The 13,444-nt window shown below is 56.2% G+C and overlaps 1 protein-coding gene and 1 long non-coding RNA gene across 2 annotated transcripts; both read right to left on the bottom strand.

The window, feature by feature from the left end:
* Positions 1-9,665: 9,665 nt before the first annotated feature.
* LOC119098827 (uncharacterized) lies at positions 9,666-11,771 on the bottom strand. The gene is made up of 4 exons (XM_037221876.1): positions 11,628-11,771; positions 10,996-11,052; positions 10,136-10,273; positions 9,666-9,830 (listed from the first exon to the last, which is right to left on the bottom strand). The coding sequence occupies exons 1-4, from the start codon at positions 11,769-11,771 to the stop codon at positions 9,666-9,668; spliced, it is 504 nt and encodes a 167-aa protein (XP_037077771.1).
* Positions 11,772-11,886: 115 nt separating this feature from the next.
* On the bottom strand, positions 11,887-13,168 carry LOC119098595 (uncharacterized). The gene is made up of 3 exons (XR_005094268.1): positions 13,091-13,168; positions 12,604-12,718; positions 11,887-11,902 (listed from the first exon to the last, which is right to left on the bottom strand). It is a non-coding gene; the product is annotated as an uncharacterized LOC119098595 (long non-coding RNA).
* Between the last annotated feature and the right edge of the window lie 276 nt (positions 13,169-13,444).

The raw sequence follows: 13,444 nt of genomic DNA, 5'->3' as shown, positions 1-13,444 counted from the left end.
GCGCGCCATAAAAGGGGTGTGACTACGTGCGGACACGATCCCTTGAAAAAATGAATCATGAAGTGGGTATATACATACGCACTACGTATGGTGATATGCGAGAGCGAGAGAGGAGAGAAAGAGCGAGAAAGTGAGAGGGGGAGGGGGAGAGAGAGAGAGAGAGAGAGAGAGAGAGAAGAGAGCGAGAGAGAGAGAGAGAGAGAGAGAGAGAATGAGAGAGAGAGAGAGAGAGAGAAGAGAGAGAGAGATAAGAGAAGAGAGAGAGAGAAGAGAGAGAGAGAGAGAGAGAGAGAGAGAGAGAGAGAAAGAGCGAGAGAGAGAGAGAGCGAGAGAGCGAGAGAGAGAGAGAGAGAGGGAGAGAGAGAGAGAGAGAGCGAGAGAGAGAGGAGAGAAGAGAGAGAGAGAGAGAGAGGAGCGAGAGGAGAGAAGAGAGAGAGAGAGAGAGAGAGAGAAGAGAGGAGAGAGAGAAGAGAGAGAGAGAGAGAGAGAGAGAGAGAGAGAGAGAGAGAGAGAGAGAGAGAAGAGAGGAGAGAAGAGAGAGAGAGAGAGAGAGAGAGAGAGAGAGAGAGAGAGAGAGAGAGAGAGAGAGAGAGAGAGAGAGAGAGAGAGAGAGAGAGAGAGAGAGAGAGAGAGAGAGCGGTAATGGCAAGCGAGTGTGATGCACTCGCGCAGGCCGGGTCAGTGACCTTCAATCCGGTCTCAGCAGCCATCGCTACGAAATTTATCAACATAAGCGACCTCGGCTATTCGTGTGGGAACAGCCATCCACGTTCTCTGTCATGATGTGGGGCTGGTGGAGTCAGTGGTGTGCACGTGCAAGCTTGAGCGAAACTCCATGAAACGGTGGACTGCAGTGTCAAAGTGCCAACCTCCGGCTGTTGTTCTATCATCGGCAGCTCAGTAAGACGCCCCACTGCTGTTGTGGCTTAAGAAAAAAGCTGTGAAGCAGGTCCTACCTAAGTGAACGCTCTCATGAAAAGCTTGCAACAGGTGCCACGGGGCCAGCTTTGATATGATTTGGCGTTGATTCACACCAGCAGTTTATCATCAGTTGTTTATGTAAATAAGAGACAATCGAAGCGATTATGTGATTGCCATTTTTGCCCACGCGCATTCAATCGCCGACCAAACAATCCGCATCATATAAATGTATTTTATATGTATGCTGCAGAAATCGTTACGAGAGGTGATTTCCGTATACATTAGAAGCTAAGATATTAACGAACGAACGAATGTGCCGATCTACAGAAACTATTACACAGAAAAGTTAAAACTATTAATATATATAACTCTATAAAATTAAAATGTATATAATACAACCAAATATACTCATATTTAAAATTAAAACTATTATACCAAGTAAACTGAGTCAGCGCTCTCCTATAGTTGGTATGAAAGCATTATCCCCACAAGAGAAAATGACGTGCTTGAAGATTTCAATGGCTTGCTTAAGTGATGTCGATAGTCTTGTTTAAACGCTAACCCACAAACACATTTTTATGATAAATCCACGTTTATGCGCAAGTTGCATTGCACTTAAGTCAGCTTTCTGCATTAGCTCTTTTTACAACTTGCTGCCTGAAATAGTTTTACATTTTCAACAAGTACGGTGGATAGGAAATACGTTAAAAATCACGACGATACTCTCAGATGGCTACACGGGAACAATTGAAGCTTTCTTAAGCTGGGAATTCGGCTGTCTTTGTCACTTTGGTTAACTCTTTATAGTCGACGTCCAGGGTCAGTTCTAAATTCTCAGACAGTTGGGGAGCTTAGGAAATGTTATCTCATCTTGGTGGTACAGCTGGGAGATAAAGACTAAAACTACGGTTGAATTAGACAAGAAGGAGGTTGAAAAGACATGGTTAAAACGATTGCTATGTTAAGAACACATTCATGTCATTGCTTCAAATCTTAACGTTTGGTGTGGTTTAAGGGAATACCATACGGAGGAAGAAGTCAGATAAGGTCAAATAGTAACAGTACACCTAACAGTTGTGCTGTTTTAAATAGGAACAGTATTCCGCTCAATTTCTTCGTGCTGGAATGCTCTAGACGAGAAACTGTAGCATGCTGTAGGAAAGGCTTCTTCCAGGTTTAACAGTTCTCCTTCAAATGGGTGAAATGACCGCGAGCTGTAGGTTCCTATGCAGACTCACACGCACAGTGATAAGGATTTCCACCGTCAACAACTAAGAACCGAGTGTGATTCAGAATCAGGGAGCATTGTTAAATTGATCGGCCCAAATCGATGGAAGCGTACTGAAGGCCGTCTCAGAATCTTATTGTGAGTTCATGTCGAACAGTCAATTGTGTCCCTTTCCTTCCATTTTCCCAGGACATTTCTTCTCCCTGCTGGGTGAGGAAGATCAAGGAGCTTTTTCAAACGACTAGAAAACAACCCCGGAAAATAACACAGATTTGGATGAAAAAATCCGCTTGGTTGGTGCGACACTCCTTTCCACCCACCATCACCTCTACCCCACCCACCTTCACCTCCACTTCCACTCCCACCCCCATTCCTGCCCCCACATATATCGCCGCAGGTCAACAACATGAAACAGGAAAATTTTGGTGGTGTCCTCAGCTATAGTGCTCCTTTACATCCCCTCCCTCCCGCTATGCGAAAATCCTGGGTGAACGCCCGGATGTCACATGTTCTGAATATGTCACAGCCGCGTGACCATAACATCTTCTCCGCCGGTTTTGTCGCTGACAAACTGAGACTGGCCAGCGCAGTTATGAGGGCAACTCGAGTTCACTTGTACAGCGTATAGTTTCCGTTTCAGCAAAGGATTTGACAGCACACGTGTCGCTATTGAACCTAATTGCCGCCAACACGGGAAGGTTTCGTTCCAGCGCATGTAGCAAGCTGAATGCACTTTCATTAGTCGGGACTGTGACTCCACTGGAGATGTTTCCCACAAGTCCACCCCCCCCCCCCCCGAATTACGCTTCACAGAGTCACCAATCGCGCAGTGTCTGTGAAGTGTGAACAGAGCCGCTGATCAGCGACTGACGGGAGCCGCCCACACCCGCTTGGTGGCACTCCTCCACTTGCCGCGCTGAATGGCCTGCAATGACGCCGACCCCATCGCCGTGTGATGGGCCGCGCCCACTCGCTCGCACGCCCCCGCATCCCACAGCTGGTGCCCGGTGAAGCGCCCGAGGGCGGGGGGGGGGGGGGTGAGGTATGAACATTTCTGCCGTGCGCCGTATTCTCTGAGCTGGCAATCAACAGTGTTGATCGGCCTGGACCAGCGGCTCGGCAGGACTCGCCAACCTGGTGTTTACCGGCCTCTTGACCCGGAGGTTGCGTCAGTCCAATGTGCTGCAGACGTTGGCGCAGTCCCAGCTTCCAAGAAGAGGATCTCACAAAAATGTCACCATCAAGGTAACTGAGACAGTGAAAGGCAGAGGGACCGTTGGTCCCGGCAAGGATCGAATGTTTTATGGATGATTTCTCTTGGAGTTTTCCGCTCGACTTCCCTCCCGCGGGACACGCAGCAATGTTCATTGCCGTTGCAGTTTATGGGTCGATTCGAACTCGAAGCTGTTATGCATTCAGTATGCGTATCTGGCGTGAAAAACAGGATGGAAATATTTTCAACTGCGAGCAATCTGGCCCGACGCTGGAGTCTTGGATCCGTCTCCGGTAGTGATTTAGTCATCAGCTATCAGCAGCCTGATCCGGAGCTATTAGTAATCACTGGAATGCAAGTTGAAACCAGTGCAGAGCGCGTGGCAACACCACATTCCAGTCAACGTCACATTCCTTTCGGCGTTGCCTGGACTGTTGCCCTTTTTACTGGGACATAATCTGGTTACATCACATGCACTCCCTTTCTCCAAGACCCTTTTTCCTATTTGGTGGAGAATCCTTTGGATGGGAATTTGCCTGCCTCAGCTCAATCACAGCCATCAAAACAAAAGCGTATGCATGCCAAAAGTCGATTTAGCTAAGTTATGATGTGCACACCATGTGTCTCGTAAGCAAATGATATCCAATTTCTCCAAGCATTTAAGTACAGGAGAACGCATCTTAGCCGCTTTTCACAAGCCTGGCAGTTATCTAAAATAGTCGTGCTCTGCAGTATGTAACCGAAATTTGCCACAATCGAAACATTGTCGGCATATGCGCTAGATATCCCGATCAAATGCATCGTCCTTGTCCCTTGAAAAGCGTCGTTTGACCGCTCGCACCAAAGAAAGTGGCACACTTGCTGGCCATCCAATTCCGTGACACAGAGAGGACAGGTCTTAACATACCTGGGCGTAGTTTCGAAACATAAGTTGGTGGAATGGACAGAACGGAATGACGGAGAGTTTTTAGCACCGTGAAAGATTCATCTTTTCACTGTAACTGTGATAGACGAAGCTCTGCTTGCCCTGGTGTTGGTCTGTGATGGGTGGTTGCTTCTTCTGTGCCAGTGGCTGATGGTACGGGAAGCCGATCTGGGGATGCGACGCGGTCCTCTTCAGGTGTGGGTGCCTCGGAATTAAACTGAGCTGTATTGCATCCGACAACGCACTATCGGGACGTTCCGAGTCATTGTTTTTGATGCGGGGAGGCGTTCCTCACTTTAAGACTGGTTCAAGAATGCACTCGTGACAAGTCTGTCAGATTGGCAGCTGTCTCCTTGGCTTTCGACAGACGAGTTCAGGACATTGACTTTAGCCTGGTTTTACTAAAGTTATATTGTGCCGAAGGCATGAAACGTTAATGCTATTGAACATGACTTGTGGGGAGTTTTGTAGGTCCTGCGCCATCACAACAGGTAATGCTCCGGTCCTTTTCGGTTTGCTCACACGTTGCCGGAGAAAAACAACAGACTTGGTGACATCAGGTTCCTAGCCATGATTCCGTTCTCCATAATTTACAGGACAAAGAAACTGGGCAAAGCCCACCCTCCTTCCCGATCCTCGGAGTTCCGCGTGCGACCGACAGGTGGCGGGCGCATCGCCTTCCGCGAAGTTGACGCCGGCGCTGGCACCGCGGCCGCTGGCAGTGGAGCCGGGTCGCGTTCGGAGTAGGCGCGTACCGCGGACGGTCTGGTAGGGACGGCCGGAGGGTCACCACGCCTCTGTCGGCGCTCCGCCACCGAGCCAGAGCCGGGCTCAGACCCAGACAGGAGGTGCGGCGGGACGGCGCACCTACCGCCGGTTCGAGGTAGTGGCGCTGTTTGCTTTATGAGCCGGCGGCTGAATTGGCGCCGCTTCGATGCGTTCGGCTCGGGGCGGCTTGGCACGCGCGCGCCCGCCCTCCCATTACGCGCGGACAGGGCCGTCGGCGTGACCCTCCGACCAACACCGCCGATGGTGCGGACGAAGGACGACGGCGGCGTCGCGGCGATGAGCCAGCGGCCATGGCTGCCAGCTCTGGATGTTGGCGAGTTCCGACCCGATGACAAAATCGATTACGTGTGTGCTGTTTACGTGACATTTGCAGTGCGGTGTCATGTGGGGGAGAGAGGCATAATGATAACAAACAAGCGAAATATTACACTGGGAATGTAAGTGTGCAGCATTTTTATTTGCAAGCGCGACAGGGAATGGACAGAATAATTTGTGCGCGCTCTGGAGTGCATACTGCGCGCACGTGCACGCAAATGTTGCAAATGTACTTGCGGCCACAGGGAAAAGAACACCTTTCACGACACAGGACATTCAGCAAACGCCAGTTTTATGCTGTTTGTTGCTACCTGAAACCTTTTTTGCTAGACGTTTGATGAGTAATGTCAGGTGGAAATGCGCTGCAAGATCACAGGAATGACATGTGGTCAAACATGTCGGATTTATTTGTCGAGAACTTGAGTTGCTAGGTACCGCTCTGTGTACGCATGCTGGGGAAGCACGTCTGTAACTGCTGTAGATGACGTCACTCGAATCTAGTGGCGTCCGCCAATCCCCCTGATCGGGGTGATGCGTCAAACAACGTCGGTACTGATAAGTGCCGACGCCGACATCCACTTGTCAAACAGCACCTGAGGCCGCCCATTCGTCCCCGAAGACCACAGGAGACAGACAATCTCGTCCCCTTCGACGTAGCAGGCCAGGTTTCCCGTCCGCGGTCCGCCAGTACCCCCCCCCCCCCCTGCCTCTCCCCGCTTCAGACGAACAGTGTCAACGAGGCGTCACGCTTCCGCTGCCAACACAGGCAGCCTGCCCCTCCAGGCAGTCCAGCAGTGACTGCCGAGGCCAGCCTGTTGCTGGGATCAGCGGGGGTCGCCGCCTGGCCCCGGGCGGCAGCGGCAGACGCAGCCAGGGCAGCCGGTCCGCCACGGCAGACCGTGCTGGCAGCGGGCCAACCGCTGGCGGAGGCCCGCCGCCTTCGGGCGCCTGTCGTCTGCCGCCGCCGGCAGACCAACAGCCGCAGGCGAGCCGGCTGCGAGGCACAGACTGAGCGTCACGTGCACAGGAGTCAAGCGCCGGTTGTCCAGGTGTAGCCCAGGTGGATGGCCACGAATGATCGCCTGATGGGATGACTAGAACGAAGGACTGGCTGCGTCCTTGCAACCAGTGGGTACTGGCGTTAGGCCTTAGCGTGATGGGGAGCTGGCGATAAGCGTCGGTACGTGCTTTCACACATTTAACGCCGTATTACATCGATGTCCAGGAACGAACCATTGTGAACGCGAAGAACTTCCTACTCACCAGCCACATATAGCCTGTGGTCGGGTTAGGTTGGTTTCCCTATGCGCTCGCTGGAGCTATTGTTCGAGAAAACCCTCACTGTGAAGCGTGTGGTTTAAGTGCGTTCTTCTCATTCGAACGAACGAACAAACGGAAAAACGAGGGCTGAGGTGGTACCACTGTGGTAGAGACCCTGGGCGGCACCAGAAGCTCTGCTTAATGTTTCCGGGCATTCGTGCTGTCACCTGGCGTGTCGAATTTGAGCGAACCAATTGTTTATCAATGTGATTTGGCTGGCTACGTCACTTTACAGATTGGTATGACCCATCTCGTTTCGTCACTTTCACGTAACCGGAACACGCCTTTGAGCTAGCGTCTTTTGTGGAGCCGGTCGCACCCAACAGAATCAGAAGTTTGTAACTGCGTTTGTTCTACTACATCGCCATGGTTAAGCGGCGCAGTTAATCCGTCTACCCATGAGGGAATGGAGAGAGGTATGCGATCAATAAAGTTCACTCGGTCTAGGAGGCATTGGCAGCCCCTTTTCACAGTGTGGAACGCTGTATAGCTCTTCCGCTACGTCTGTTCGCACAGCTGGGCTTTTCGATAAACCCCGAAGGACACACACCAGGTTGGAACAATAAGCCCAAATCCAATAAAACGCTTCATACTCCCGATGACCTCACATCACAAGCGCGCTGCCGACCGCAAGCAATGCATCTCGCCGACACCGCTGATGCAACGCGCCGAAAGCCACGAGTGGGCTGGTCGCGTTCCGGCGGCCGACGGCGGGTGGACCGGCGGCGGCAGGGGCCGGGTCGGTCATCGACCGAAGCACCCCTTGGCGGCCGGCCAGCGGCGCGCTGCACGCCTGCCGGCCGATGACGTCATCACGGGCCAGTGACGTCATCGTGGTCAGTCAGTGGATGGTCCCGCTGACAGGGCGTCAGCAGAGGCGTCAGCTTCGCACGGCGGCTCCGAGCGGCGCCGACAGCGTGCCGGTCGCACCCTCGGGGCAGGCTTTGTGGAGATTGGGTGACCAGGCGCTGGCTCAGCTGAAGTAAGCCGGATCTCACACCGGGCGCTCAGCCCGAGACGATCATTGATCGGTCCCGATCACATGAAATAAACAGTGGCGGCATCATCCGGTCGTTTTAATCACGGAGAACTTTGAGGTTTAGTTCTGTGTGGCAGCGGTCGGCCTCCGCGGTTTGACCCGCCGACAGCGCCACCTAGACGGCCGCTTGTGGCGCCACCTCAGCAACAGCGGTGTGGGACGTCCCGTGATTCCGACAGCGAACGCCCGGAGCACCGGAGATGTCGTATCAGTCCAGGATCAGCCGCGAATCACTGAGCGGCCGCCAGGGGCGCTGACTGGCGCCGGGAGCGTGGAGACACAGGCAGACATGGTCTCCCGTCATCAGAGAAGGAGCCACAAGAAAGGAACGAGCGGCGATGCTGCCTTGCTTCAGTTGTCCGTGTATTAGTATTCAGCCATTTGCATCGATGAGTGGGCGGATACAAACGCTTAGCTTGCCAGCGCACGGACACGTAAATTGCGCACGGCTTAGACGCACGTTTCGAGCCCGACAGCTGCAAGGTCAGACATGTATACATTCGTTTCGAGAGTGAAACAGGCCGGATTGGGATCACGCTACAGCACTACACCATCGACTGGTCCTGATGAAACGGCGCATCGAATGAAAAACAGTCTTGAATCCCTTTGCGGCTGGGACGCTGATAAGCACACTTAAACTGCAGAGTAAAACATTTAAAAATGAGCGACTCCTAGAAAAACAGACACATCTCAACTTCGGAGCATCAGTCGAAAGTCGCCACAACCAATTTGGCAAAACTCGGGATGCACCTGAGTTCAACAGTTTCCGTCATGCACTCGGATTTATAACACACCATCAGCCTACATTGTCAACCAGACCACCCCTCTCCCCTCCCCTTCGTAACGCCTTCCCCTCTTGTCCAGCAACGGCCGAGCACTAGTTCGCAGGCAACACTGATGGCGGAGGCAGAGCCGGCGCGGCCGCGACCTAGCCGACCGCAAATGCCAGTATACGCTGAACCACGGCACGCCATACCGGACCAGACCATACCGGACCAGACCATACCGGACCAGACCATACCGGACCAGACCATACCGGATCACGCCATACCGGACCACGCCATACCGGACCACGCCATACCGGACCACGCCATACCGGACCACGCCACACCGGACCAGGTTATATCGGACCAAGCCATACCAAACCACTCCATACCGGACCAGGCCATACTAGATCAAGCCATACCGGACCAGGCCATACAGGACCAGGCCATACAGGACCAGGTCATACAGGACCAGGCCATACCAGACCAGGCCATACCGGACCAGGCCATACCGGACCAGACCATACCGGACCAGGCCATACTGGACCAGGCCATACCGGACCAGACCACGAGGTGTGCGACTACAGCGGACCGCGCCGCAGGCCGGCGCCAGCGGCCGGCGCCGCTCTACCACCACTGCCTGGGAACGGCGTCTCCCGGAAGGCGACAGTCCCGGCTGCGTGACGCTGCAGAGCGGAGAGTGCTCTTGCCTCGGTGTCATCGGGAAAGTCCGAAGCGTATCCATTCCTGACCGGCACGGAGGAGCCGGCGTGGCAGTCAGGCACGCGGCTCCAGCTTGCCTGTGTCATACGCTTGAGCAATAGGCCGTAGTGGATGCGGGTCTTCTCCTTTGAAAACTTCCAGCTCGTGGTCTGCGACGGGCAACACTGAGCTTCAGCAGTGGAGGGAGTGTGAGTACCATTCTCACCTCCTACCTCCGCCGCTAGTTTCGTGGCCGTCAAGCTCGTCAGACTGCATAGGAACTGCCGAGTCGATGGAGTTGGTGTTGGTGCCCCCGCCGCCTCGGCTATTTGCGCCTAAGTGGGCGTCACGCCACCGCGTCACTCATCCACGAGTGTCACGAATCTGGCGCCGTGTTGGCGCGGCTGTTCGCCGCGCCACAGTTCGCCGGCTGCCGCGTCTGACCCACCTCAGAGTTTACTGACGCAGACCTCTGGCGTGTCGTCGGGCGGACTCTCCTCCGTCACGGCCGACGACGCCGGCTCCTCTTCGTCCGCCGTGACCGAGATGGTCGGCACCGGTCGCAGCGGCAGCGGCGCCGAGACGGTCGAATCTGGCGAGCTCCGGCCGCTGCCCTGCGCGCCGCGCAGCCCCGGCGCCTGGCGCTCCTCCTGCGGCGTCCGCGGCGTCTGCGGCGATCCCTGCGACCCCTGCGGCGACCGGGAGCGGTCCCGCGGCGCCCGCGACGCCCTCGTCGACCCGGGCGACCCGCGCGGGGACCTGCGCCGGTAGTGCGCCCACCGGTGACGTGGCTGGCGACATATGCGTCGATGCCGGCGCGCGGCGACGGTCGTGCGCGGTCGGCGAGCCGCGAGATTCGGCGGAGGAGCGCCGCGGGCTGGAGGCGCCCGTCCGCCGGCCCGACGACACCTCCGAGAACCGGCGGCGTGGCCGTCTCCGACTCGAAGTCTGACTCCTCGGTGATGACGAATGTGGGGTTGGTGTGGCCGCCGCGCTCAGCGTCGCGCGCCGGCTCTGCCGATGAGGAGCCGCCGCCAAACGACGGGGCCACCCAGGCCTGCCGGCAACCGCGGACAGGATTCAGCACGGGCGGTCAGGGGTCAGCACGGGCGGTCAGGGTTCAGCAGGCGCAGTCAAAAGTCATCCCAGGTGGTCACAGGCCAGCGCAGACGGCCCGGGACAGGGGCGCAGGAGCTAAGCGGCCAGAGGGGCTGAGCCCCCCCCCCCCCCCCTCCTATCTTTCTGAGAATCTAGCGTTGGCCTCATAGACGCTGACTGGACAGAAATAACCGAAAATGGCCATGCTCGCCCCTCCGCTGCTTGGAAAACAATTACATTGCTCATTGCTTGGAACCAGCACGGGTGGCGCCGTGGCCACTAAGCAGGTATTATTAACACATGCGACACCGGGTAAATTTCCATTGCTAACATCACAAGGATGGGTTTCTCCACTCAGACTTGGCCAGCTGAACGCCGCGCTCGTGCCGGCTATAATGCATGCAGCTCTGCGTACGGTCAAACACGGCACCGACGTACACGGAGGTGCAAAGACCTCGAGATCCTGCGATAACAGTAACAACGCCGGCATCAAAATGCAGAGACTAGCTCGGTGCTGACCGGACATTGACGGCGCCTATCTTCTCTGGCTGCGCACACACGTAAGCGGCCCATTAACATATGTAAGCCACCAGAGCAAGCCGGCTGACTGGCAGCCGACGTGCCGAAGGCGGCAGTGAGCGCTGCTGCCTGTCACGAGCCTGAACGGCAGGCGGAGCGCACCTTGTGGGCGGTCGTTCCGAAGGCTGGCGGCTGGTTACCGTTCTGAAGATGCGAGGGCTGCGGAGAGGCGTGGGGTTACTTGGCATAATTTCCGGCCCCCAAATCTACAACCCGTAGCGTTTCACGAGGAATTTTGTGGAAAAAACCTTGTCATGGATTCGTGAGAACACAAATATTACCGTTGCATGTAATGTTTGTCCCTCACAGTATGAACCCAACTGCAAGATATTTCAGTACCACGAGTCACCGTCATTCTCATCTGCATTATGTAATCGTGGATGTGTGACGTGTCTTATCATGAAACGGCATGGTATCCCGTGTCAGGATGAGTCCTCGTTCCTCACCAGGTGCCAGTGGCCACCACGGAGTGGTTGCACCCAGCCCAGATGGCCACAAGTTTCCTCAACGATCTTCATCATTCAGCCAGAGAATGAAGCGCCTTTCACTCCCCTCCATGTAACAACACTTAACGCTTGTGTTGAGCACAATGCCGCGTTACAAGCCTTCATGCGATGATACTGAATCACTAAGAGACACGCGCAGACGACACTCCCGCGCACATGACCGTCAAGGTGCACGGCCCCCGCTGCGCCATGTCCCATGACCCACCCCACCCTCCGGCCACCGTTCACCTGGAGTGAGTTGCTGCGGCTGCGCGCCGGCGGCGTCTCCTTCAGCGAGCGGCGGATGCGGTGCGACTGACGGCGCGTGCTCGCCCGCGAGAGCGGCGAATCCTGCGCGGAGCTCTCGCCCTGCTCGGCCAGCCCGGCCAGCATGGTCGCGCCGTCGGCGGCAGCATCACCATCTGGGACATGCGGCGCGCGTTCATGCGCCGCCGCCGCAGGTGCGACTCACTTCTTGGTCCTCCTCGTGCGATCAGGGTCACGGGTGTGTAGCGGAAGTGTAGCTGGCCGGGGGCGGGGCAGAGGAAGGGGGGGGGGGGGGTCAGTCGCAGCCCGGCAACGGCAAGCGACAAATCCAGCAGGTGATTACACTACCCTTTGGCCAATGACACTGGCGACTTAATGACCAGCAAGCAGGACGCCAGCGGTCAGTCAGTGCGAGCACCGCCGTGCCCATGGCGTGGGCTGAGCTGCAGCGTGGAGCACCTCGGAGATAAGCTAATGATTGTTTGGTCTCCACAGAGACAGCAGAAGGTGAGGGAGCCGTCTGGCGCGCGCCTGTCGGTCGTTCGGTGAGTCCCCGTGCGCCTCACACGCCGCTAGACACGCCGCGACAGCCCAGCTGACAAGCTGCCACGTAATTAGCTTTGTAGTTCCAGGCGGATCTTCTCACGACTGGTTAGATTTCGTCCCACTGGTGTAGTCTGTGGTGTCTACCGTCGCCACGGCGACAATGTCGTAATATTCAAGCTTATCACGGAAAGTGGGCTCATGCAGCTTGCTGAGACCGTTTTAAAGTCTACCGAGCTTTTGCATAACGGTAATGTCAAGGCAAAGGGCACTTTTCCTAGAGCAGCGGTAGCGCGTCAGGCTCATGCACTTGACCTGTCAGTTCCTCTAACATCCGCCGCAGCCACTCGGGTATTGGCGAGCCCGATGTTTCCGGTGGTGGGTGGCGTCTCCGGCACGTGCCAGCCGTCCTCACCTTGTTGAAGGGGTTGTCTCGAATGGCGTGTCGCAACAGCTGGGCGTCGCTCTGCGGTGATGTCGGCCGCAGGAAGACAGAGTCGCGCCGCCCGCCCACCTCCTCATCATGATCTCTGTGTGGGTGGCGAGGGTGCGGCAGTCAGTGGTGGGCAGCCTGACGGCCTCCAGAAGTCCAGAAGGCCAACAGTCATACCTTGAGTTCAGATTACCGCCACTTTGTGCATCGATCTCATTAGAACAGTCATACCTTGAGTTCAGATTACCACCACTATGTGCATCGTTCTCATTAGAACATTCATACCTTGAGTTCAGATCACCACCACCCTGTGCATCGTTCTCATTAGAACAGTCATACATTGAGTTCAGACTTCGTCGACAGGCATAACTGCGGACGGACGTAACATCAACACACGCACAAACCACCCACACAAAACACGGCGCGCCACCCCACCCCGTCCCGTCCGTCCGCCACCAAGCCCCCGTACTTCTGGTCTTGCACGGTGGCGCCGAACACGGAGAGCCGTCGCGCCAGGCTGGTCTTGAGCCCGTCGACGATAGAGGTGCGTCGGCCGGTGTGCGCGGCTGGCGGCGCCAGCGCGCCCAGCCTGCCGTCGGAGGGCAGCGTCGAGGAGCGGCGCCCGTCGTGCGGCAGCAGCGACGGTCGGCGGGCGTCGCTCAGCGACGGGCGCGCCATCGGCAGCTCCGGCGAGGCGGTCGAGATCCGACGCAGCCAGTTCTGCCGGCACCGCGCGCGGCGGAGAGGTCAGCTGAGCGGCATGTATACAGGGGTTGGCTGGGTCACATGCAGAAGTCGGCCAGGTCACACAAACAGCTTTGAG

This window comes from Pollicipes pollicipes, unplaced genomic scaffold (genome assembly GCF_011947565.3).
Source record: "Pollicipes pollicipes isolate AB1234 unplaced genomic scaffold, Ppol_2.1 Scaffold_4740;HRSCAF=5597_pilon_pilon_pilon, whole genome shotgun sequence".
NCBI lineage: Eukaryota > Metazoa > Arthropoda > Thecostraca > Pollicipedomorpha > Pollicipedidae > Pollicipes > Pollicipes pollicipes.
Note: the sequence above shows the minus strand (reverse complement) of the source record. Positions and strands in the feature narration are given on the sequence as shown.